This window comes from Megalobrama amblycephala, linkage group LG18, assembly GCF_018812025.1.
Source record: "Megalobrama amblycephala isolate DHTTF-2021 linkage group LG18, ASM1881202v1, whole genome shotgun sequence".
Lineage (NCBI taxonomy): Eukaryota > Metazoa > Chordata > Actinopteri > Cypriniformes > Xenocyprididae > Megalobrama > Megalobrama amblycephala.
In genome coordinates this window covers 24,702,704-24,728,176 of record NC_063061.1, presented here as the reverse complement: position 1 = coordinate 24,728,176, position 25,473 = coordinate 24,702,704, and the positions used below count along the sequence as shown (strand labels likewise).

General features: G+C 35.8%; 2 protein-coding genes across 3 annotated transcripts; both read right to left on the bottom strand.

Annotated features, from left to right (window-relative positions):
- Positions 1–1,140: 1,140 nt before the first annotated feature.
- On the bottom strand, positions 1,141–8,581 carry ccdc61 (coiled-coil domain containing 61). The gene is made up of 13 exons (XM_048166373.1): positions 8,367–8,581; positions 7,577–7,741; positions 7,399–7,481; positions 6,247–6,407; positions 6,015–6,167; positions 4,648–4,849; positions 4,469–4,551; positions 4,138–4,361; positions 3,950–4,028; positions 3,365–3,571; positions 2,019–2,052; positions 1,816–1,882; positions 1,141–1,712 (listed from the first exon to the last, which is right to left on the bottom strand). The coding sequence occupies exons 2-13, from the start codon at positions 7,722–7,724 to the stop codon at positions 1,618–1,620; spliced, it is 1,536 nt and encodes a 511-aa protein (XP_048022330.1). The 5' UTR covers positions 7,725–7,741; positions 8,367–8,581; the 3' UTR covers positions 1,141–1,617.
- A 652-nt stretch (positions 8,582–9,233) lies between these two features.
- On the bottom strand, positions 9,234–25,281 carry lifrb (LIF receptor subunit alpha b). 2 transcript variants are annotated; one of them, XM_048166371.1, is made up of 19 exons: positions 24,849–25,281; positions 20,000–20,125; positions 19,724–19,905; positions 19,492–19,642; positions 19,126–19,377; positions 17,836–17,962; positions 17,590–17,714; positions 17,362–17,498; positions 17,095–17,245; positions 15,636–15,697; positions 15,335–15,536; positions 15,066–15,245; positions 13,957–14,043; positions 13,294–13,395; positions 11,949–12,116; positions 11,743–11,856; positions 11,498–11,591; positions 11,322–11,385; positions 9,234–9,788 (listed from the first exon to the last, which is right to left on the bottom strand). In XM_048166371.1, the coding sequence occupies exons 2-19, from the start codon at positions 20,058–20,060 to the stop codon at positions 9,414–9,416; spliced, it is 2,634 nt and encodes an 877-aa protein (XP_048022328.1). In that variant the 5' UTR covers positions 20,061–20,125; positions 24,849–25,281; the 3' UTR covers positions 9,234–9,413. The 2 variants fall into 2 exon arrangements, with proteins under 2 accessions (XP_048022328.1, XP_048022329.1); XM_048166372.1 differs by having other exon boundaries at positions 20,000–20,122.
- Positions 25,282–25,473: the final 192 nt, after the last annotated feature.

The following is a 25,473-nucleotide window of genomic DNA, read 5'->3' as shown; positions in this document are numbered from 1 at the left end:
TTGCAGTGGAATAAAGTACTTAAAGGCACAGTTCACTCAAACTTTTTAGGATGTTAAAGGGTTAGTTCACTCAAAAATGAAAATAATGTCATTTATTACTCACCCTCATGTCGTTCCACACCCGTAAGGCCTTCGTTCATCTTCAGAACACAAATTAAGATATTTTTAATTAAATCCAATGGCTCAGTGAGTCACTGATTCGATTCGTAAAGCTCCGAAGCAGTGTTTTGAAATCGGCCCATCACTATATTGTTGAAAAGCCATTATTTTGTTTTTTTGGTGCACAAAAAGTATTCTCGTCGCTTTATAATATTAAGGTAGAACCACTGTACTCACATGAACTGTTTTAAATACGTTTTTAGTACCTTTATGGATCTTGAGAGAGGAAATGTCATTGCTGTGAATGCAGGCCTCACTGAGCCATCGGATTTCATCAAAAACATCTTAATTTGTGTTCTGAAGATGAATAAAGGCCTTATGGGTGTAGAACGACATGAGGGTGAGTAATAAATGACATTATTTTCATTTTTGGGTGAACTAACCCTTTAAGCCTTAAAATTCATCTAAGTTGTCCAAACAATTTTCTGGAGAAATGTAATTTGTTATTCAGTGATAATCTTGACATACTGTACACTATAGTTCTTGCTGCATTCATGAAAATAAAAGTTTGATTCCTGAACTAACAATTAATTTGAGTCATACTGATATACAATGCCCCTAAATACTTAGTTTAGCTGTGCCTATATTCAGGAATTCTGTACATAATAGATGTTAATATATAGACAACCATGCCATTTTTTATATCAAGAAAGGTTTAAAAATTCTGGCCTCATGACACATCTAAAGACAAATTTAATGCTTGTTATTCTACATACAAGATTCAGATGGGATCACATTAAAAATAAGACAGACTTTGGGAGAAGTGTCAAAAATGTCAGAGGCCAAAAGACAAAATATCTGTAGCATGTACAGCTTTACATTTATGCATTTGGCAAATGCTTATCTAAAGCAACGCACATCAACACATGTTTTATCACTATCTGTATTTCCTGGGAATCAAACCTATAATCTTGGTGTTGTTAACACCATGCGGGAACAATAACTTGTATAAATAAAATGGATATCACATTCTGTTGTGACTCTCTATGATATAAGATATAATTCCAGAGTGTCAAGAATAGACACAAGCTGCAAAATCATTTTATATATAAAAAGCTTTGTTTTTCAGAATCTCAAGCATCTAAAACAGACATAAAACATACACACTAATCATATAAAAACAACAATGGTCAACAAACACTAATTCATAAAATGTACACAGGAATGTGTTTTAAAAGAAAAACTGTACATCCTGAGGTCATACTTTTGGACAAGTCTGATATGGCAACAGTCTCAAGAACCCCCTTCACAAAGCCAGCATAACTGCATTTTTGAGTCAAGCCCAAAAGCTACACTGGGGGTTAAGAAAACAAACGGTATTTGAGTGTCATTAGTATAAATGACTACATGTTATAGACACCTCTGTACACAGTGTTTAAAAGAAATGATTGTCCAAGTTTTTCAGTCTCAGTCTTTGTGCAAAATGCCTAGATTGACATCTGAATCCACTGGGATTAGTTAGTGTCCTGTGTCAAGGTCCCGCATGTAGTCCTGCAGGGCTTGGAGTCGAGCGTCAATCTCTGACAGATCAGCACCCGTGTCAATAGATGTGTCTGAGTAGGAAAAATATACATGGCTTACATGTATATACACTATTGCTTATAGATGCATATACAGAATTAAAAAAATAGTTAAAAAGGGGAAATGATGTGGTACCTGCCACTCTCATCCTTTGTGCTGGGGTGCTACACATTGTTTTTTTGTTTATGTGTCTTCCTCTGGACTAGATGGAGCAAAAAACAGGATGGAGCAAAAAAAAAAAGGAAGGAAGGAAGGAAAAAGTGTGAATTAGAATTATTTGAGGCCTAATCCTTACAACATCTTACACAAACAATCTAGCATTTCACATTGTTACTCACCACAGCTGGACCATTATACACCAGTTTCCTTCCTCTGCAAAAAAAATAAAAATAAAATAAAAATAAGAAATACATGTAATAATAATAATAATAATAATACCAGATAACATTATTAATTAACAGTACATTATGTTTTTTGAAAGGAGACTTGCGCTGAATTTATTTGATTAATAAAACAATTTACAATATTTTCTTTCTATTTTAATATAATTCAAAATGTAAGTCATTCTTGCAATGGCAAAGCTGAATTTTCAGCATCATTACTTCAGTCTTCTGGTATCTTTGGAAATCATTCTAATATGCTGATTTGGTTCTCAAGAAACATTTAATCAGTGTTTATCAGCTGCTTAATATTTTTGTGGAAACTGTGATAAATCTTTAGTAGGATTCTTTAATGAGTGGAAAACCACATTTATTAGAAATGCAATTTTTTGTGACAATGTAAACATTTTTACTGTCGCTTTTAATCAATTTAATGCATCCTTCTTGAATAAAAGTTGTTTTTTTTACCAAAAAAAAAAACAAACAAAAAAAAACACTTGCTGACCCATAACTTAGTCTTAAAGGTGCTATAGAGGATGTTTTGTTTTATACATTTTTGCAATATTACTTGAAACTGTCTTTACTAACTGATAAAAGACTTTATTTATTAGGTGCACTGAAAGGAATAATATCAATATATATCATCTGTGCACGAGGTAGGGCCTTAAAAACTTCAGCCAATCGTTTGTGTGATCATCGCATAAACGATTGGCCCTCTGGCTTGTCAATCACTGCCATTACGTTCCTTGTGCGAGACGTGCGCGGCTGCGCTCTCCAGTAACTTTTCACACTCCAAAAGGCGCTGCATGCAATGTTTTTGTCAGGAGTAAAAACTACAGATTATGAGTTACCTCCGACATAATGAATCCACTAACACGACACAGCGAATGCCGGTGGTAAACAAACACTCGTGTTCCAATACTCGTGCACGAGTTTTGGGAGGTGTTCCCTCGAAATGAGCTGTGAAGGAGGGGGGTTGTTCTTACGTATGCGCTCATTTCAAAAACTCAGCAACAGTCTTTGGTTTCTCAGTCATCGAAAACATCCTCTATAGCACCTTTAAAATGTTCAGTAGCAAAAACAGGCAAATTGAATTCTAAGGTTCAGTGAGAGGGTAGAAAACTGTCACTTAAAATTATATTTTGAAGATAATATTATACAAGAAATCTTGACTAATATTATAGGCCAACTGGAAAAAAATGCAATAAAAGTGTAGGCCTCTCTGCAGCTTGTTTGAACTGATCGCTGACGTCACATTTAACCTGGACAGCATGTACTTGGATAAACAACATGTTTTGTCTTGCCTGCTATTTAGAGGCTTAGCAAGCTCTTCAAACTCAGCTACTGATCCTTCAGAAGAACACCGACTCCTCCTGCTCTCCACAGACACACTCCTCCCCCTGCCAGCACTTCCTGCTCGCATCAGCTGAGGAACGGGCTCTCTGGAGCGTGAACGCCCTCTTTCCATCAGAGATGGTGAAACCAACATGTCCCTTCTAATCTTCCTCTGACTGTTGAAAACAAAAGCAGACCTCATGTCTATCTTTAAAAGGTAGGAAATGGGTCCAGTTGCCTACAAATAAAATCTACCAGATAAGTTTTATTCTCTTATCAGACTGATCTCAAAAATCCTACAGACTTTTTTCTTGCATTGATGTGCCAGATTCATGACTGAGGATCAACAATTTGAGAAAATGGATTCATGCAAGGGACAAATAGAGTTTATGGTTCACACCTTTTAAAGTAAACCATATTCCTGCTCACAGACAGGGCAATGCTTGTAGGAAAAAAGACAACAAATAAAACAACACAAAACAGCAGAAACGCAACAAAAAAGATAACTTAAAAAAAAAAAAAAGCTTTAAACTGAAAAGGCGAAATGGTCTTACTTCTTTTGTTCAGCCTCTTTTTGACGCCGTTGTCGATCTTGGATGTAGGCTGTAGGGTCAAACCGAGGAACCCGTGACCCTGTCATGAGAGAAAACGAGACTTGAATCAAATTGGGCCTAAAAAGGGCCTCTACATTTGTTTCTAGACTTTGACCATTAGGATATTGTGTTCATCTTCACACATTTACCTGTTGGAGATGGTGAGGGTCTTGCGATACAATTCCGAGGCCCTGAAGAATCTGCTCTCCTAACTCTCTCCTCTGACCTCCGACCCCGGTCCTCCATCCTCTCCCTCGACCCTGAGCGCGCTCTTACCCCTACACGGGTCAAACTGCGCTCTCTGGATAAAGACCGATGAACCTCCCCATCACACCTGAGCCCACTTCGGCCAGACATGACTGGAGTCGCCCGACTGTCAAAAGAGGAAGAATGAGATGATTAACATGAGCAAAAAAAATGTAATAAAATATTTGCAAAAAAAAAAAAAAGGGACACAGATGCCAATTCATTAAAGCTTACCCACGTCGTAACAAGGCCAACTCAGTGGTCAAACTTTTAACCCGTATCCGAAGAGCCCGTTCTGAAGCCCTGAGTTCCTCCAACTACCAACGAGAATGATTTTAAATATTTAATGGGAGCTAATGACTGCATGATATTGTCAGCTTATCATGCCATACAATCTATCTCATTAGACACACCTGCTCCAGTAGGAGGCGCTGTTCCTGGCCCCTCTTGCTTGCAGACCGTTGGCTTTTTGCCCTTTCCTTCAGCAGCTGTTCCTCCAGGCTGCGCACTGCCTCTCTGAGCCCATGAGCCCCAGGTGTAGAGCCGGCCCCTACCATCTGTAGACGATCCAGAGCCTTGGCCAAGGCCTCCTTTTCATCTCTCACCAAAGCCAACCTGATAAGACATAAACCAAGATTTTATTCCCAGCATTTAACGGAATTGAACGTTTTTAGTAGTTTGTTCGTTTAGATATTTTGTTATTTGTGACATGCTAATTTAAAAGCAATAAATGAATAAAAAAACTTCAAACCCTTATATTAATAGCAACATTTTAAGATGATTTAAAAAGCATAGTTCACCTAAAAATGAAAAATCATCTACTCACTCTCAGGTTGATTCTGTGTGATTTTATTTCTTCTGTGGGCAACAAAAATGTTTTTCTTCCATTCAATCATTTTTTTCTTCCATACCAAAATGTTTTGGTAACCTACATTCTTTATAGGATTAGTTCACCCACAAATTAAATTTCTGTCATTAATTACCGGTAAGACCTTCATTCATCTTCGGAACAAAAATTTAGACATTTTTGATGAAATCTGAGGGTTTCTGAACCACACATAGGCAGCAACATCATTGCACCTTTTGAGGTCCAGAAAGGCAGTGAAGACATTAATAAAATAGTAAACGTGACTACAGTGGTTCAACCTTAATATTGTGAAGCAACGAGAATACTTTTTGTGTGCAAACACAACATAAAAATAATGACTTTATTCAGTAGTCTCCTATGCAGTAGACATAGTGAACACAGTGGAGGGCTTCCATGTTTACATTTGAACTCCAACTCAGTAATGGAAGAAACTGTTGAAGAAAGTTGTTGTTTTTGCGCACAAAAAGTATTCTTGTCACTTCATAACATTAAGGTTGAACCACTGTAGTCACATGAACTGTTTTAACTCTCTTTAATACCTTTCTGGATCTCAAAAGATACAACAACGTTGCTGCCCACGTGTGGTTCAGAAACCCTTTGATTTCATAATTTGTGTTCAGAAGATGAACGAAGGTCTTACAGGTTTGGAACAACATGAGGGTAATTAATGACAGAAATTTCATTTTTGGGTGAACTAACCCTTTATAATATTTTCTTTTATGTTCCACAGTACAAAAAACATTGTACAGGTTTGACATGAGGTTGATTAAAATGATGACAATTTTACATTTTTATGTACAGGATTCCCCCCCCCCCCCCTTATATTGTGCTGACCTTGTCCTGTGCACCTGCCCGCAACTATGCAGATGTGCAAGGGTTTTTATTTACATATTGCATAAAAAAATAACTGACTCTGCACGGAGCCTGCGTGTTTCCTGGTCTGATACTTTGTGGTCTCCTTTCATTCCCAGTGTTTTCAGCTCGGCCCTCAGAGCTCTGATCTCTTTCTGAAGCTCTGCAGGATCAGGTTTGCCAAGATATGGAAGTGGAAGAGGATAGTGTATCCTAAACAAAAATAAATAGATTAAAAACTGCTCTGTTTTAAGAGTGATCAAAGCAGACTGAGTGATAAAACTACACAGACCTGTCAAACTCCACAGTGTAGATGAGGATGAGGTATCGTTTAGCACTGAGGGCAGGAGATTGCGGCTGAGCACGAGGTCGGCCAACTACGCCTGCCTTTCTGTTCCGCAAAAGCTCAAGGTCGGAATAGGTCAAGAGGTCAAGGGTCACTGATTCACTGGACTGCAAATGATAAAGAATTTATGATTATTAACAAAGAATAATTGCCAATAATTCAATAAGTGTACAGTAGCACAGTTAACTGAAATCTAAACGAAACTGTGGCATGACTGTGATATTAAAAGGCAAAGGTGTTTTCAGCATCGCAGAGCGGATCGGCTCACAGTAAATGCTACTCCACACAAAACCATTTCTGCATCTGCTCTACTTATAACGTACATTTGGAAACGGAACAGGCACCAACCATCTTCCCAAACTTGTAATGCTTATAAACCAACTGTTTTAAAGAGAAGCTGACTGCGGTTTTATGGCAAAATAAAAGCTTAAAGGGCCATTTACACAGAACGAGTTTTTCCATTCCATTGAGCTACATTTTTAGTTGTTTTTCAATGTAAACACGCTAGATGGACATGTTTAACCGTTGCGCTCTCATCTTTTGCAGTGTCTCATGCGTGATGCAAAGTTACAAAAAATGTGGCGCTCAAGTTAAAATAAGTTCAGCTTTTAAAAAAACGCGTCTCCAGACCTTTCGGTTTTTTCCCCTCGCTCCACTAACCTGCGTCTCATGTTTTTAGTCTCAAAAACGTATTTATGTGAATGGAAGAAAATGAAAATATTAAGACAGTTGTGCTGTAAAATAAAATTATATTATCTTTCTTAAACTTAAGTTTTGTTTAAGAGTGAAATATTACAATATTAGCAATGTTTTGTATTTTCTTTAGTATTTTTATTAGAACTACATTATTATTATTATTATATAGCAATATTAATATACATCACAAATCTGCAGCCCTACAAACAAGCACATCAAACCAGAAGGTAAGATTATTATTATATATATATATATATATATATATATATATATATATATATATATATATATATATATATATCCCTAATTGTGCAGCCCTAATGCATTTACTGTCTTGACGAGCATTAAGAATTAAGACAATTACATTAAATATTATTTTTTATGCTTTTTTTATGGACCCACCTTGTTGACGGCAGACTCAAGCATGCTACAGAATACTGGAAACTGTTTAAAATTCCCAGTTTTCCGGGTCAGGTCCTCAATATCTAATTATAGAAAGAAAGAAAAAAAAATGTATAATGACATAGAATTACATTTCAAGCAAGCAAACACGGTATATCAGTTTAAAAGCTCGACTTACAGGCAGGATCAAACTCTCCTCTCCACTGGTCCGCTGTAACAACATCTGAAATCTCTACGATTAGTAACCGCTCCGCCAACTCGACCTTGACAGCAAATTCAGCCCCCCGAAATTTCATTTCGTCCTGCACAACTGTGCCAACCTCCATTGCTTGCCAGTGACAGCCTAACAGAATCATTGCACATGATCAATGCAGTTCATAGTAATGCTCTGATCAGAGCTTCTTGATTACAGCCATTACAGATAGATACATAGACAGATGGTCTAATTAAACGAAAACATTCATTTTAACCATAGTTTTCATTAAGATGTCCTGTATTCCTTATTTCAGTGCTGTTCACGTCAAATACACACAGACCTGTCCATTACAAATGTCAACTTCACTGCCATGACACAGGCAGGATTTAGGTCATGAAACATTTCAATGAATGACACTCTTATATCTTTACACTTCACTGAATTTCTTTGCATCTTAGATAAATAGAGGTAGTAACCTCATTTATTCATGAATAAATTTGCAACATAAGTTGCAAACTATTAAACAACTCAGCATGTCAGCTAAAAATGATGGAGGACTTGCTAACCCTAAAGATTTGCCCTAAGACTGCCAACGCAGGGCTAGTCGCACAATAACTCTATAAATTCAATCGCAAGGATAAAAAAGACATCATACGTCATGGTTTGGAGGCTATAGAAGAACATGCGATCGCAGAGGATGATAAATGTGCATAAGTTCATGTTACGATAGATACATCTTTGTCCACACACAACTAGCACATTAGCAACATACCCGTTATTGGTGCAAATGCTTTAGGCAGGGACGAGCTGTACGATTAAAAACCTACATTTATAACGTCGATGAAATTAATGTAAAAAACAGAAAGCAGATTAATATCTTTTCTATGCTAATTTAGCGAGCGCATGTTCAGTAAACTGGTCGTTACTGAGCTCGAACAACTGAAAACAGCGGCTCAATGACCGGGAATTTAAAACTCCCGCCCACAACTGTTTACATTGGTCAACTTGTATAAATGTTGAGATTCTATTGGACGTTCCGCTTGTCAGTCAATGGGAAAACGTTTCATTGTGGCTACGCCTTCGAAAAAATCTTCACGCCCATAAAAGAAATTTTAAGCATATTTTTTCTTAGATTTTACCTTGTCAAGCATTTAAAAAGGATAAATAAATAAAAAATATACTTGACATCCTGTTCTTTTTGTGAAGCTTTGAAGGAAACTACTATTTTGGGACTGTCCATCTGATTTTTCTTTATGTAAAGGACATTCTTTTTGGTTTTTACATTAATGACAAAAATAGGGACAAAACAAGTTTCTGCACCTACTTACTTTTGTTAAGTGGTAAGTTTAACATTCATAACATGCCTGGTTTTACAAACAGGATACGTTAGAGCTGTCTTCACTGAAAGCAACTTCAACTAAAGTTGCATTACTTTTATTATGGTTTATTTTTATGGAAAAAACTGTAAAATATTTGTCATGAAATAGATAGTCTTCAGTCCACAAGAGGGAACTATTGCTCTATTGGAGAATAATGCTGACCAAGTTTACATTGACACATATACATTGAAAGAGTGTGTAATACAGATAAAATGTAAATAAATACTATAGTGAAATACAATGCCAATTTACAGACGCAGTTTAAAGAAAGGTCACAGCTTTATTTCACCACAGTACTGCATTTTCACAACTTATTTTACAAGAGACAGTGTTGAGAAAGTACAATATCTTATAAATAACATTAATTCACTGGCATAATTCATATATACATTATGTGCATTACATAGCACTACACTGAGGTCTAGCTATACATTTGTAAGTTATGCTGATTGGGGCTTGTAGCATGCGGAGTCTTTACCAACAAAATCTTTCTGAACAAAGTTAGGAGCTGGGAGGTAACTATCCTGCACTTCCAGAGTAAGCTCGGATATCTGGGCAACATTGTCTAGTTCAGGTATGGTCATATTGTAAGAAGGGTTTTCAATAATTGAGGTCAGCTTCTGAGCACAGAGCAGTAGAGGAGGATAGTATGAGACATCAGCTGGAGATTCCTTTTGTGCAGGAAACAGTGTGGAGTTAGAGCTGATGAGATCAAGGCCATGTGTACTTTCTGCTGTTGCAGGACACTCGCAACTGTGGACCTCTTGGATCTCACACTTGATATATCCCTCAGTCATCTGGGTACAATACATGCCCTGCAAAGAGCAAACATTTGTTGATTATAAAGTCTTAGGACAATGATTTCTAACTGGTATGCCACAGACTATACTTTAAAGTGGCCACACAACACAGTAGCGAAATTGTTAATCAATTAAAAGTAACCAAAAAATTACATTCCATTTTTTGATTGTTTAGCTGGTTTCTTAACCACACAAAACAAGTGCTTGTATTGCAACTAAATAAATACATCTATGATAACTATGCACTTTTGCACAAGTATATGGTTTGTTGCATTTTTTTATTGGGATACAAAGTTTATCCCAACCCATTTTTGGCTTGTGACTCACATAATGCTAGATGCAGATCATACTATTAAATATAGCTGCAAGCAGCAATTAACGGGGTTCAAGCATTTTAAGGTCTTTAAGCACATGCGCAAAATGATTTTTTGTTTTATTTAGCAAGCCTGTAACCATCTCAATCATACATGGAAAAGTGCATTTACAGCCAAAACAGGCAATTTACCATAGGAATTATATGGTTTTTTAAGCTTTTTAACAGTTATCAAGGTTGAGCTAAAAACACAGGACTAGTTCGCCAAAGTTGTTTTTTCTCCAATATTTAACGAACGATTCAATGGACAGTGGCGGTCCTAGAGGCAAAGTTGCTCAGAATGAGGAGTTCGAACATGTGGTACGAATGTTGTGGGTGTATGCAAAAAATCGTGCGATACACAATGCTTTACGCACATGAAAAACACAAAGGCGCCCCCCGGTGGCCGATTTCTTTCTAATTTCTCACAGGCCTCTGAGGGGGTCATGAGTCAAACAGCCCCAGCAAGTTTAGTTCCGATTGGCCTCCGTTTAACCTTGTCTGATAGCAGCTCAAACTTCAGTAGCCGACAGCAGACATGTTTTTCGAGATGAGTCAATGTCCTCATAGACAGTCATGGCCCCTCGGACTAACGGCTAAGTAGTTATAGCCATTCTCATGTTTTTTTTCCTGTTATAGCGCCACCCAGTGGCCAGTCGCCACGTCCTTTTTCACGCAACAACAGAATGAAAACATCTCATTCTGTTCACGAGTTATAGCCGTTTTAGTAAAAGTGGCTCCACCCACCTCAAACGTTTTGGCGGCCCTTAGGGACCGTGAATCAGAATTTCAATGTTTTTTGATAACTATTGACAATCAGACTCTAGAGAATCTCGCTGCACTGGTTTGGTTTCCGATCGGGTCAAAAACCTAGGACTTGTTCACAAAAGTATGTTTTTCAAAAAATTCAAAATTCCCGAAAATTTGAAGAGCAAATCCGAGGCATGCATCTTGTCTGCCTTGAGCCAGTGATATAAGACACTTGAGCCTAGGCCTAATGGTTCAGGAGTGATTTTGACCGCTGTAGCGCCCCCGTCAGGCCGATCGGGACAAGCCTTGGTGACGTTGTAGACGGTATGAGTACTACTAGCCCTCAAAGTTTCAAGTCTCTACGACTTATGGTTTGGTTTTCCTGATCACTTTTAGGGGATTAAGAAAAAAAAATGTATAAATTATAATCAGAACTAATTGCTCACCTTTGTAGTCCATTTCCCTGCAAGTTTTGGTTTAGGAATATCTGGATACAATAATTTCTTCAACCTGGAGGATTTTTAAGAGTGACATTTTAATTGCAGCTGAAAAACAAAAAAATCTATAGAAAATGCTGGGTTTTTGAAAAACATATGAAATAATGCTGGAGAATCTTCTGTACCATTTTTTCTTTCTGTAGCACAGGATTGTGATGATAATGAAGACAAGAGTTGCTGCACTACATCCCACAACAGTAGTCACAATCATCTGGACAACTATGAAGAATTTGTTATGAAGAATACACCATGTTATTACATTTGCATGATGTATATTCATCACTGCTCTTTAGATTTGCTTATTAAATATAATAAATAGTTCAATCATCAATGGTTTCAATTATATATAATTAAATATCTTCACACTTACTCTTTATTTCCATGTTAAAAATTAATGTAGCGTTACCACCATATCCTCCAGATGTAAAGGCACTAACATGGAAGGTGTAGGTGCCTGGATCCAAGATCAAATTAACTCTAGGCTCTAAAATTAAAAACACAAAGTATGCGCAGTTGTAATGTGAATTTGTCTTTTAAGGGGCTAAAAAGTGGATGCTTATCAGAGAGTGAACCCACCATTCGTCACTGTTGTGTTTACAAGTGTTTTGGAATCTGAAAGAACCGTTATGACCTTGTAGCCCTGTATGAAGCCTTTTTGCTTTTTTAAGGGCACTTCTTTCCAGTAAAGTTCAAGGTTTCTGCCATTCTGTTTACCTTTCAGATCCTGAACTGTCCCTGATGGTTCTGAAGTATGAGAATGGACAATTAGAAAGACAATGTGAGGTAAACACGAAACACGTAAGCAAAATAGTAAAAACTACATTGAAGTGTTTGAGTTTATTAAAGGGGATAGAAACTTCAGCCAAAAATTTAAATATGAAAAATGAAAATCTGTCATAATTTACTCACCCTCAAGTTGTTCCAAACTTTCTTTGTTCTGCCTGACACAGAGGAAGATATTTTGAAAAATGTTTGTAACTAAACAGTTGTGGGGCACCATTAACTACAATAGTATGGAAAAAAATACTATGGAAGTCAATGGTGCCCCACAGCTGTTTGGTTACAAACATTCTTCAGCAGTGTTTAGCAAATCAAAGGAATTGAATTTTTTTTTTTTTTTTTTGAAAATCGGAATTTTTGAAACAACTTGAGGGCGAGTAAAAATTTCAATTTTTGGGTAAACTATCTTTTTAAGATTTCCTGCATTTTAAAACTACACTCTTAAAATATAGGTTCTTTATTGACATCTATGGATGAAGAAACTTTAAATTTTTTAACTTTTTTTCACCCAAAATATCTAGTGATGGGCGATTTCAAAACACTGCTTCATGAAGCTTTGAAGCTTTATGAATCATTTGTTTCGAATCAGTGGTTTGGAGCTTGTATCAAAATGCCAAAGTCACATGATTTCAGTAAACAAAGATTTGTTATGTCATAAGTATTTTGAAATTTCAATGGTTCACCACTGGGGGGCGTGACTTTGGCAGTTTGATACGCGCTCCGAACCACTGATTTGAAACAAAAGATTCGTAAAGCTTCGAAGCTTCATGAAGCAGTGTTTTGAAATCAACCATCACTAGATATTGTTGAATAAAGTTATTTGGGTTTTTTTTTGGCACACAAAAAGTAATCTTGTCGCTTCATAACATTAAGGTTGAACCACTGTAGTCACATGAACTGTTTCAAATATGTCTTTGGTAGCTTTCTGGGCCTTCTGGGATTTCATCAAAAATATCTTAATTTGTGTTCTGAAGATGAATGAAGATCTTATGGGTGTGGAACTACATGAGGGTGAATAATTAGCGGTAATCAGGGTACCGGCTTTACTGATGAAATGCGCGTGACAATCGCATGCGATATATCGCCCAGCCCTACTAACAATCCATCACAAGTTATTAAATACTGAATCTTGACTGCTTACTTTGCTCTATAGCATATCCCTCACTCCTCTGCAGAAGCACTGGTTTATTTTCATTGCAGGCATAGACCGACACAGTATATTTCTCACCTTCCGTAAAATTACCTGTGAGAGACAGAATGACATAAATATTTTGTTCACCAATAGTTGTGCAAACAGTCTCATTTTAGCTGTTTTGTTTGAACATAATCACAACTGTTTGGTTACAAACATTCTTCAGCAGTGTTCAGCAAAACAAAGAAATTGATTTTTTTTTTTTTTGAAACAAGTAAAAATGTTAATTTTTGGGTAAACTATCCCTTTAAGAGTTCCTGCATTGTTAAACTACACTCTTAAAAATATAGGTTCTCTACTGAGATCTATAGATGAAGAAACTTTAACTTTAGCTTTCTGGGCCTTGAAAGTGTTAATTGCCTTGTTGGCAATACAGGCTTCAATGAGCCATTGGATTTCATCAAAAATAAATTAATTTGTGTTTACAAAAATGAACGAAGGTCTTATGGGTGTGGCATTTCTGCGAAAAAAAAACAAACACTTTTGGAACCTTTACTTTTAAGAGTGTAGAGTTTTAAAGACACTGGCCTAAAAATATCATTAAATATAATGAAATAATTAAAGTCTAACAATCCATCACAAGTTATTAAATACTGAATCTTGACTGCTTACATTGCTCTTTAGCATATCCCTCACTCCTCTGCAGAAGCACTGGTTTATTTTCATTGCAGGCATATTTCTCAACTACCTTAAAAATACCTGTGAGAGACAGAATGACTTAAATATTTTGTTCACCAACAGTCATGCAAACAACCTCATTTTAGCAGTTTTTCTGAACATAACCACTCTTTATCAAAGACGAACAATTACAAATGTGCACAAATTCTGTATCGAAACAACAACAGATCAGTAGTGCACTGTAAAAAAAATCCCGTTGTTTCTACGGAAAAATACCGGCAGCTGTGGTTACCAGAACAATACTGTAAAAATGACATCAAACCGTAAACCTACTTACGGAGTTACATGTGAATTTTACATTTTAAATATGTATATTTAACATTGGATTTCAGTACACTGTAAAAAAAAATCCCAGTAAAATTTACAGTAAAATAACATATTTCATTAACTGATATAATGTTAATTTACCAACCTAATGAAGTACTAATATCTGTTTTGTATCTTTATAATACACTGACAGTCACCAAACCCAGTGGTGATAAGAGTCACATGATGAATCAAAGTTCATCACAAGCAGCTTTTCCACAAGCTGAGGAGGACAATACTAATATATAGAAGGAGCACACAGTGTCATTCACACACACACTAAACACCATCATGGTAACATGCATGAAATTTTAAAAATGCAATAAACATTAATTTAACAACATTAGATGTAACATAAAACCCTAATGTACATAACTGATTAGAAAAAAATGAGAAAAACTAAGAAGAAACAGAGTTATTTCAACAAAAATATATCAAATGTGAAGTGTCACGCAGGGAATTGTGGGAATGTCAATTTACGTTTTTTCACTGTAAATTTTACAATGAATTGTTATTTTTTACTTTCAAAAACTGTGAATTTAACGGTATTTTACCGTAAAATTACATTAAATGTACCGTTAGATCTATTACAGTTATTCACCGTATATAGTACGGAAACTTTCTGTAAACCAATTAACAGTTTTTCACCACAGCATTTTTACAGTCTTTTACTGTTAAAATCACGGTCATTTTTTACAGTGTGAGTCAAAAGACCCCTATTTATGCTCCCAACTCACCATTCTGTTTCCAGGTGTGATACCAAGTGGCATGTTCACTTTCTGGGATCTTCGTCCATTGTACAGTACATTGTTTCTCAGTGTAGGTTGGAAACCATTCAACAACATAGCCACAAGTGGAATTGAAGTATTCCCATTCACCATTACGACTACTGATTCGGCTTATATGGACTTCATTGTCTGTGAAGAGTACGTTAAAAACTTGATTCATTTAAACACAGCCTTTTCAACCCATTTGAAATTCTTTTGAATATACTTTGAATGCTCACCAGGATAACCCGGGACGATGATTGTAGTAGGAGGAGAAAGACCAGCAGAGTTTTTTGCTGACACTGTGATGTTTTGATCACTTCTTTCATTCCCAGTGGTGACATTGTAGCACAGCGTGTTTATACCAATGATTTCTCTCCTCTTGCCTTTGGTAAGTTCATATTGCGTAATTATCCCATGGCTTTGTTGTTGATTTAGAGGCTTTAAAACATTAAAAAGATTATTTTTATTTGTTTGTAGCCACAAAATGCAGAGCTAAAGCTAAAGACAACAGTGTCAGATCCTATAAAATGCACGTACCTTCCACAGGACATATGTATTTTGATTAAAATACTCGAACCAAACATCGACTGCTTCTGGAACTGAAGAGAGATTAGATTATTAGTGGGATTCCTCGAATTTGATTGGCCGAGTTGCAGTCATTGAATCACTCTTCCGACTAGTTCAAAAACACTAAATCATCAAGAAATTTAACTGCGTGTTGCTCAGAAATGGCAAATGTTTGGTTGTTTCAACCAATGGGTCAAATATGGACAAACCCAACTTTTTTTAGAGTATGTAATTTGCATTTGTAATGAACTATTTAAGTTGGCGGAGAAAAAAAAAAAAGTTAGTAAAATGTAAGTAGGGTCTACATTGTAAGCCACTCAATATGAAAACTTGCATATTGAGGTGTTGTATAAAAGCAATATCGCACAATATCACAAAAGTATGTAGAACTATAAAAACAAAATCATATACAGTACATATATTAAAGGTGCCCTAGAACGTTTTTTTAAAAAGATGTAATATAAGTCTAAGGTGTCCCCTGAATGTATCTGTGAAGTTTCAGCTCAAAATATCCCATAGATTTTTTTTTAATTCATTTTTTTAACGGCCTATTTTGGGGCATAATTAGAAATGAGCCGATTCAGGGTGTGTGGCCCTTTAAATCTGGTGCTCCACGCCCCAAGAGCTCGCGCTTGCCTTAAACAACATAAAAAAAGTTCAAACAGCTAATATAACCCTCAAAATGGATCTTTACAAAGTGTTCGTCATGCAGCATGTCTAATCGCGTAAGTACAGTGTTTATTTTGATGTTTACATTGATTCTGAATGAGTTTGAGGCTATGCTCCGTGGCTAACGGCTAATGCTACACTGTTGGAGAGATTTATAAAGAACAAGTTGTGTTTATGAATTATACAGACTGTGTTTAAAAATGAAAATAGCGACGGCTCTCTTGTCTCCGTGAATACAGTAAGAAACGATGGTAACTTTAGCCACCACTTAACAGTACATTAGCAACATGCTAACGAAACATTTAGAAAGACAATTCACAAATATCACTAAAAATATCATGATATCATGGATCATGTCAGTTATTATTGCTCCATCTGCCATTTTTCGCTATTGTCCTTGCTTGCTTACCTAGTCTGATGATTCACTTGTGCACATCCAGACGTTAATACTGGCTGCCCTTGTCTAATGCCTTTCATAATGTTGGGAACATGGGCTGGCATATGCAAATATTGGGGGCGTACACCCCGACTGTTACGTAACAGTCAGTGTTATGTTGAGATTCGCCTGTTCTTCAGAGGTCTTTTAAACAAATGAGATTTATATAAGAAGGAGGAAACAATGGAGTTTGAGACTCACTGTATGTCTTTTCCATGTATTGAACTCTTGTTATTTAACTATGCCGAGGTAAATTCAATTTTTGAATCTAGGGCACCTTTAATGACACTATTTTCTAATAATTCTCTGTCTAATTATACTTACTGTCCTCTTTAGTGGTGAAAGTAATATTACTCCACTCACTCCATTTGTAGAAGTGCTCATCAGACCCACAACTCACATTAACTGTGTAATTAGCAAAGGGCTGCAGATGGTCAAGGACAATTGATGACAGTCCCTTTCCTCTGAAGGTTTTCTTTGTGAAAGATGAAAATGTGTGAGAATGCAAGGCCTTGCAAGTTAAACAGCAGAGAGCTAATACAGAACAGTTATCAATTTAATCAATTCAAGATAATAACTGATGACACCAACATTGTAAAAGCTTCCGTTGAGCATCACTCGACAAATTATCGGAAAGGAAGTATCAGTTGTCATGTCCCAACTCCACTCAAGAGTGACACTTCTTGCATGAGCAGTATGGGATAATTTAATGGGTGCTCTCAACAATACTGTGCAAGAAGAAACAGAAGATTAAATTCACAAATAAATGCTGTGGCCATGCAGTATTCTAAGATACTCATCAATATTAAAATAAATTACCCCGGTGAGTGGGGTCAGCTGTATCAGTGAGAATCTTCACACCAAGGTCATTTTTGGCAATCAGAGTCCAGTTTGTCACCTGATTTGGCACCGCAGGCAGGACACATTTATTGATCTCACAAACTCTGACAAATACAAAACACTTAGAATCAGGGAAGACTTCATTCAGAATGAATCGTATGATAAGAGTAACCATGCATGATTCACACTGTACATTAAGATGGATAATGTAGACTGTGTGGTTACCCTCCATTAAGTGTGTAAATCGTCCTTTTAACACCACGCAGGCCGGTGTCTCTACCCATTTCCCAGCGACACTCCACAGAGGTGAGATTCTGTGTCACACATGTAAGACTGTGGTCATCTGGGGGATCTGTAGCAGCCAGTGAAATGAAACATTAAGGCCAAACTTCAAAGCTAATTAACACATTTGGTATACACTACAATTCAAAGGTTTGGGGCCAGTAGGTTTTTTTTTTTTTTTCATGCTTTTTTAAAGAAATTGATACTTTTATTCAATTAAATTGATCAAAGGTGACAGTAAAAACATTTTCAGCATAATGTTTTAAAATTTCAAATTTTATTTACTTTCTATTCATAAAACAGCGTATGAATGAATATTACAGTTTCCAAAAACTAAAATATTGTCATCATTTACCCACCCTCATGTTCTTCCAAACCTGTACAAGTTTCTTTCTTCTGTTGAAAACAAAAGAAGATATTTTAAAGAATGCTAGTAACCAGATTGCCACTGACTTCCATAGTATTTTTTTTTTATATATACTATGTAAGTCAATGGCTACCGTCAAATGTTTGATGGCCATCATTCTTCAAAATATCCTTTGTGTTCAACAGAAGAAAGAAACTCATACAGGTTTGGAACAACTTGAGGGTGAGTAAATGATGACAGAATTTTCATTTTTGGGTGAACTATCCCTTTAAACAGCACAACTGTTTTCAATTGTGATAATAATAAGAAATGTTTTTTGAGCACCAAATCAGCATATTAGAGTGATTTCTGAAGGATCATATGCCACTGAAAATTCATCACAGGAATAAACAACATTTTAAAATAGAAAAATTGTTATTTTAATCTTTAATAATATTTCACAATATTACTGTATTTTTGATCAAATAAATGCAGCCTTGGTGAGTATAAGAGACTTTTGAATTATATAAATATTGGTTTATGTTTACAAATGCTATATAATGATCTTGTGAGCAATATAATAATTTTGCTAATTAATAATAATAATAAAATGCTAGGAATGCAAGTTATACAGTAAGTATTACTAAGGGTTAAAAAAACACACACACACTTTTGCAGACTTATCCAAATGGCTTCATCAGTTAATATGCTGGGAATATCCCACATGTGGCCAGATTGTGACCATAATCCCATTTGTGGGCCAAAATATCCAAATAAGCTCTGACTAATCCTCACCTAATGTCTAAGTCTAGCTGCCTAGCTGTCTGTAAAACAATTCACAATTGATTGAAATTAAACAATTCATATTGAATAGGATGTTTACTTACAGCCAATAAATACTGTAGAGCCTCCTGAATAGCTTCCATTAACATTACAGTGCATTGTGTAATCTGATGAAGGGCTGTCAACGTGAAGTGATTTTGTGATGTAAGTCCTGTTGCTGATGCGTTTTACAAATTCAGAATCCGATGATGGAACGTTCTCTTTCTCCAAGATGCAACAAAATGTGATGTTACTCCCAACCATGAAAACTTGATCATGAGGAAAGACTATTTTTCTTGTGGCACTAAGATCTTCTCCTGTTATTTTATAGGCAAAAAGAAAGTTCAGTTCAATTCAGTTTGTTGTTTAGTTGTTATTCTCTTTTGCATAACATGTGCATACAGTACGAGATAAAACCTGTGGCTACAAACCTTTGTAGGTGTATAATGGTGTCCATTCACTAATGTGATGCTGATCTCGACGCCTAAGTCTGACCGAATGGGAAGTGCATTGCAATGGTATAGGTGAGGTCCATTTCCAGTGATGAAGGGCTGTATTGCCTTGCGTCACATGTATAGTTTCCTAAAACAGTTATTTCATGTTAAAAAAAAATAACAACCTCTCAGATATATATTCCATTGCTCCAACAAAGAATCAACTTACAGAGTGAACAGGCATCATCTGTTCAGTATAATAAACCTCCATGTCATAGCTGACTTTCCTGGATTCATTATTTCCAGCTTTCAACTCATCTCTCCATTTAACGTTCAACACCCATGCACCGAGATCAGATGTGTTAGTTTTTTCTACATACACTTCCACCTCTTTTAGAGGAAGTGAGCGCCCTGTTAAAACATAATTTGAACATAATTTAATTGAAATGGTGTTTTATTATATATAAGAGTGTAGTGATAGTAGTTTAACTTATTCAATACTCACCATCCTGTTTCGTTTGGCAAATCAGAGAAGAAAGCAAAGCACACAAAAGCCAGACTGACATGATTGAACTCAGAAGATTCTGGAGAAGTAATGGCTCACCAGTGTCTCCATTAGCAAACAGATCTACTAAGGAAACAAAATGGCTCTAATCAATTAACCATAACTGTATAACATCTTCCAATAAGGGATAAAATGACAACAAACAAACAAACAAACAAAAATTCTCTAATGGGTTTTAATCTGCAGGACATTTACAAGATTACAGTGGGGGAAGAGAGAGATAATGGAGTCATCAGTACATGATTCAGCACAGACTCAGACTTGCATTCCCATGAGTATATGCATTATCCACTGCACAACAGTTTTTTTTAATAATTTTTGTTATTTGGACATTAACCCTCCAAATCATTTGTGTGGAACAAATAGTATTTCCATATAACCTACCGTATTCTGATAAAGAAACTTTGGACACTCTATTCACATTGACAAAGTATAAAAAATTAAATGTTTAAGAAAAGAGATTATGAGCAATGAATAAATACCATATTACTCATCGGGTCATTAAGAGAAGCAATACTGATTATTGTTGCATTATTACTGTAAAGCTAGATGCTCTCGTCTGTTGTAGAAGAGACTATCATCAGTTATGATCTGCGGCTATGAAAATTAGTAAACCATAAACACACTACAGATGGTGAGTGAACAGGCTTCTACACAAATGTATGTCTACGTCATGTTTACCTTAACCATGAGTTAAACTTATGAATATTATTGACAAATGCTCAAGACACACCAGAATTCATTTTCAAGCGCTTTAGAGAGAATTGACTTAATATGACTGATTCAATTAATGCACAAATCAGGCAAAGGGAATTAATAGATCACTGCAAGATCACTTAATAAATATGTTCATTTAAAAGTTAAAACTTTTTTTGATCAATTGTATGTATAATTTTCTTTTTTGCTTTCTCATTTGGAGGATTTCAGACACCATATCTAAACATAACAAAATATCTAAACATTTTAATTGTTTTGCACAAGATGTTGTGTAAAGAGATCCATATTACTCATAGGTCTTGCAAGTTAATCATTTTATAAAGATGAGGTCAGGACCATGTGTCTGCATTTTATTTAGGAAGATTTTATTTTACTAATAATTTATTTATTTTAGCGATAGATTATATATACATACATACATACATACATATATATATATATATATATATATATATATATACACATATATATATATACATATACATATATATATATATATACACACATATATATATATATATATATATATATATATATATATATACATATACATATATATATACATACATATATATATACATACATATATATATATACATACATATATATATATACATACATATATATATATATATATATACATATATATATATATATAGTGGGTACGGAAAGTATTCAGAACCCCTTAAATTTTTCACTCTTTATATTGCAGCCATTTGCTAAAATCATTTAAGTTCATTTTTTTCCTCATTAATGTACACACAGCACCCCATATTGACAGAAGAACACAGAATTGTTGACATTTTTGCAGATTTATCTCCACACATACCGCTTAGAATTAAGGCCAAAAAGTTCTATCTTGGTCTCATCAGACCAGAGAATCTTATTTCTCACCATCTTGGCAAACTCCATGCGGGCTTTCATGTGTCTTCCGTCGGGCCACTCTGCCATAAAGCCCCGACTGGTGCAGGGCTGCAGTGATGATTGACTTTCTACAACTTTCTCCCATCTCCCGACTGCATCTCTGGAGCTCAGCCACAGTGATCTTTGGGTTCTTCTTTACCTCTCTCACCAAGGCTCTTCTCCCCCGATAGCTCAGTTTGGCCGGATGGCCAGCTCTAGGAAGGGTTCTGGTCGTCCCAATTGCTTCCATTTAAGGATTATGGAGGCCACTGTGCTCTTAGGAACCTTAAGTGCAGCAGAAATTTTTTGTAACCTTGGCCAGATCTGTGCCTTGCCACAATTCTGTCTCTGAGCTCTTCAGGCAGTTCCTTTGACCTCATGATTCTCATTTGCTCTGACATGCACTGTGAGCTGTAAGGTCTTATATAGACAGGTGTGTGGCTTTCCTAATCAAGTCCAATCAGTATAATCAAACACAGCTGGACTCAAATGAAGATGTAGAACCATCTCAAGGATGATCATCAAATGGACAGCACCTGAGTTAAATATATGAGTGTCACAGCAAAGGGTCTGAATACTTAGGACCATGTGATATTTCAGTTTTTCGTTTTTAATAAATCTGCAAAAATGTTTTTCTGTCAATATGGGGTGCTGTGTGTACATTAATGAGGAAAAAAAATGAACTTAAATGATTTTAGCAAATGGCTGCAATATAACAAAGAGTGAAAAATTTAAGGGGGTCTGAATACTTTCCGTACCCACTGTATATATATACAGGGATGGGCAGTATTTATGATACATGTATTTCAAATACAAAATAGTATTTTGTCATTTGTATTTGATAGGGTTGATGAAAATTTGTTTGTATTTTGTATCAAAATACTTTAGTGTTTTGTATTTTTGTAGTTTTAAAATACTGTAAAATAAAAAAAATTAAAAAATGTGGCCTCTGATTGGTACTTACTCAGTGGTTTCCCCAGACTTGTTGAGTTCAGAACAGATGTTAAGTTTTGGTGTTCATTTTGGTAGCCTAGGCTAAATAGTTTACCAATTTACATAATGTTCTTGAAGACTATAATACCGAGCAGCAGCCCCCTATATTTATGATTAACAATCAATTGATTATTTAGTTAGAAACTAGTTGCTATGAATACAGGAGCCATCAGTTGTCTTCTTATGAATGACTTGTTTGTCATTGAGTCAGTGTTGCTGATGCAAAGTAGGCCCTTCGTTACCAAACACCAACTAAATTAGGATACAATTATGGTTACTTTAAAACTAACCTTCATCTGGGGAGATAAAAGGGATATGTGAATATTTGATCTGTTAAAGCCACAATATGTACATTTTCACCACTAGAGGTCTTTTATTCAGTCACGTATCCTTGTTTTTGTGGAATAATGGGATGTGTTGTCTTCACGTCTACAGCCAGTGGAAAAGAATCAGGATGGGACTGGGGCAGAAATCATGTTCATGGATGAGATTATAAACATTACTTTAGTATGAAGCAGAGCTGGGCTGAGTGATGTTGGAGCTTTTGTGGGGGGTAATTGAGAATGAATGGGGGAAAGTCACGTGAGAGGAGGCAATATCTCCATGGATGTAATTGGATGTAATATATATATATTATATATACACACACACACACACACACAATATATATATTTTTATTTTTTATGTTGATTTACACTGATGCATATGCTGCGCGATAAAATGCAACAGCTGTTTTTAGACTTATTGGTTTGATTATTTCACGTGTTGCGCGTAGTCTCTGCTGTTATTATCTTTGCGCGTTATTATGCGGTGAGTGGCAATGTGAAGCCGCACCCGAGGCTTCCCGTTTCCAGGACGCGCATCTCAATGCAGTGAAATCCGGTGGATGCTCGAGCTCAGATACTCTCCATTCATTTTAACCAATAAAATGTCGTTAGAGAATCAAGAACCTCTGACTGCAGCGCACACATCTTTCTTCTCGTCATTATAGTTAATTTGAGACAGTTTCCGTGGCGTTATTTGCTCTCGCTCAGATATTGCGAGTGCGGCTGTGCGTGCTCAAACTTTGTTCCACTTCCATGTAAATCAAACATGCATTTTCTCTAGAATTGTCTTCTCTCCTGGATTTAATGTTGCTAGAAGAGGTCAGATGAGATCATGTAAGCCTATGTCGGTAAAACTCAGAAAAAATAACACGACTGTCCAATCAGCCGTTATAGGCTACTGTGCTCGTGGCGCGCACTCAAGAATTGCATGCGCAAATGGATTAGGGTTAGGGTAATAATTACTGCATAATTACTTTATTATAGCTTTAAAAAAGCGCAATAGAAACTACGAGCAATGACCGTCGTTTGAAAATGAAATTGCCAAACATGCGATTAAAGCTGCCTCAAAACTGTGCATGCATGTATTTGTTGACATAGTTTTAAAGCTATTGTTGTCCGATTTGTTGGCCTTAACGTCTTAAAAATGCACATATGTACACCAAGGAAATCTAAATTTTCTCGGGGGAGCATGCCCCCGTACCCCCCTAGCAAACTACATTTTATGACCTCTGTAATTATGAAGCTCTGCGTACATGTTCTATAAATTCTATCTAATGAAATCTGAGGTAAACGTGTATTTCTACAACTGTGCGCACTTTGAGAGTAAAAGTTTGTATATGTAGTATGCACTGTGATCAAATATAAATGGGACCAAACGCGATTGAATGTAAAGGTTTATGTCTCGTTATTCTATTAATAGCCTAACTACCGATTGATTTTGCATTTCTTTTAGAAGTTAAGAATTAGTAGTGTCATTGTAGTCATTATTAGTGTCATATATATATATATATATATATATATATATATATATATATATATATATATATATATATATATATATATATATATATATATACACATACACACACACACACACACATATAAATAATTATTAAACGTATACGGTAAAGATTTGATGAAACAAAATCGCATAAATCGCATAAGACAACTGCGCGTGCTCAATGCTCATCTCGTCTGAACCGATTCAGTAATAATCAGGTACGCAATAAAACTCATTCAACTAGTTTACAAGTTAAACTTACACAAATTATAGGATAACAGATTTGTATTACTGAGAACAGTAAGCCTCTCCATAAGCAGTTAAAAAAATAACGAAAATAAACACCCACCTGTAGGCAGAAGAATCAGCTGCGGTATTCCTTATATAATTTTCATCCGAAAGTAAAAATGTAAAACGTAAAGCTCAGTTTTAGAGAGAAATAAAGTTTACTCGTAGTTCACAGCGGAGTACACGAGGAGAAGTGTGAGAACTAGTAGTGGGAGGATCTGTGGAAGAGTGTGGGAAGTTATGAGCGTCATGTGAGGAATAACACGTTTTATTAACCCCTAATAACTGGTAATAGCACGTTAAAACGATTCCCTAGTGCCATCTCGAAGATTTTATATTCTGAAATCGATATTTTCCAGCTTACAGTACTTCCACTGACAGTATCTACCACTAGACAAAAGCTTATTAGCAATGTGAAATAAACTACATATTACACATTGTAAGTAGAGCTTTACCAAAGGTAAATGGTTAAAAGAGGTTAAAATACTACAGTCGTATTAGTAAAGTAAAGTATATCAAAATGTGAAACGAAAGAGAAAAAAAGGGAGGGGAGGGAAGTGTTTACAATAGGCTGTTCTGTGGAAAGCTACAGAATCGTTTCTGTGGAATTCTGCAGTAGCCTGTAACATACAAATGACTTGCGCTTAATGATTTGGATTGGAAAAAGCTTTTCCAAGGAACAAAAA

What these genes read in the sequence shown, in the direction of transcription:
- ccdc61 (XM_048166373.1), bottom strand. Translation starts at nt 7,724, where the DNA reads ATGGAGGTTGGCACAGTTGTGCAGGACGAAATGAAATTTCGGGGGGCT. An exon ending in ACACGCAGGCTCCGTGCAGA is followed by an intron (nt 4,850 to 6,014) that starts GTCAGTTATTTT and finishes ATGTCTTATCAG; the next exon opens with GTTGGCTTTGGTGAGAGATG. An exon ending in ACAAAGGATGAGAGTGGCAG is followed by an intron (nt 1,713 to 1,815) that starts GTACCACATCAT and finishes TTTCCTACTCAG; the next exon opens with ACACATCTATTGACACGGGT.
- lifrb (XM_048166371.1), bottom strand. Translation starts at nt 20,060, where the DNA reads ATGTCAGTCTGGCTTTTGTGTGCTTTGCTTTCTTCTCTGATTTGCCAA. An exon ending in TTGCCAAACGAAACAGGATG is followed by an intron (nt 19,906 to 19,999) that starts GTGAGTATTGAA and finishes ATGTTTTAACAG; the next exon opens with GGCGCTCACTTCCTCTAAAA. An exon ending in TGCTACAGAAAGAAAAAATG is followed by an intron (nt 11,386 to 11,497) that starts GTACAGAAGATT and finishes AAAATCCTCCAG; the next exon opens with GTTGAAGAAATTATTGTATC.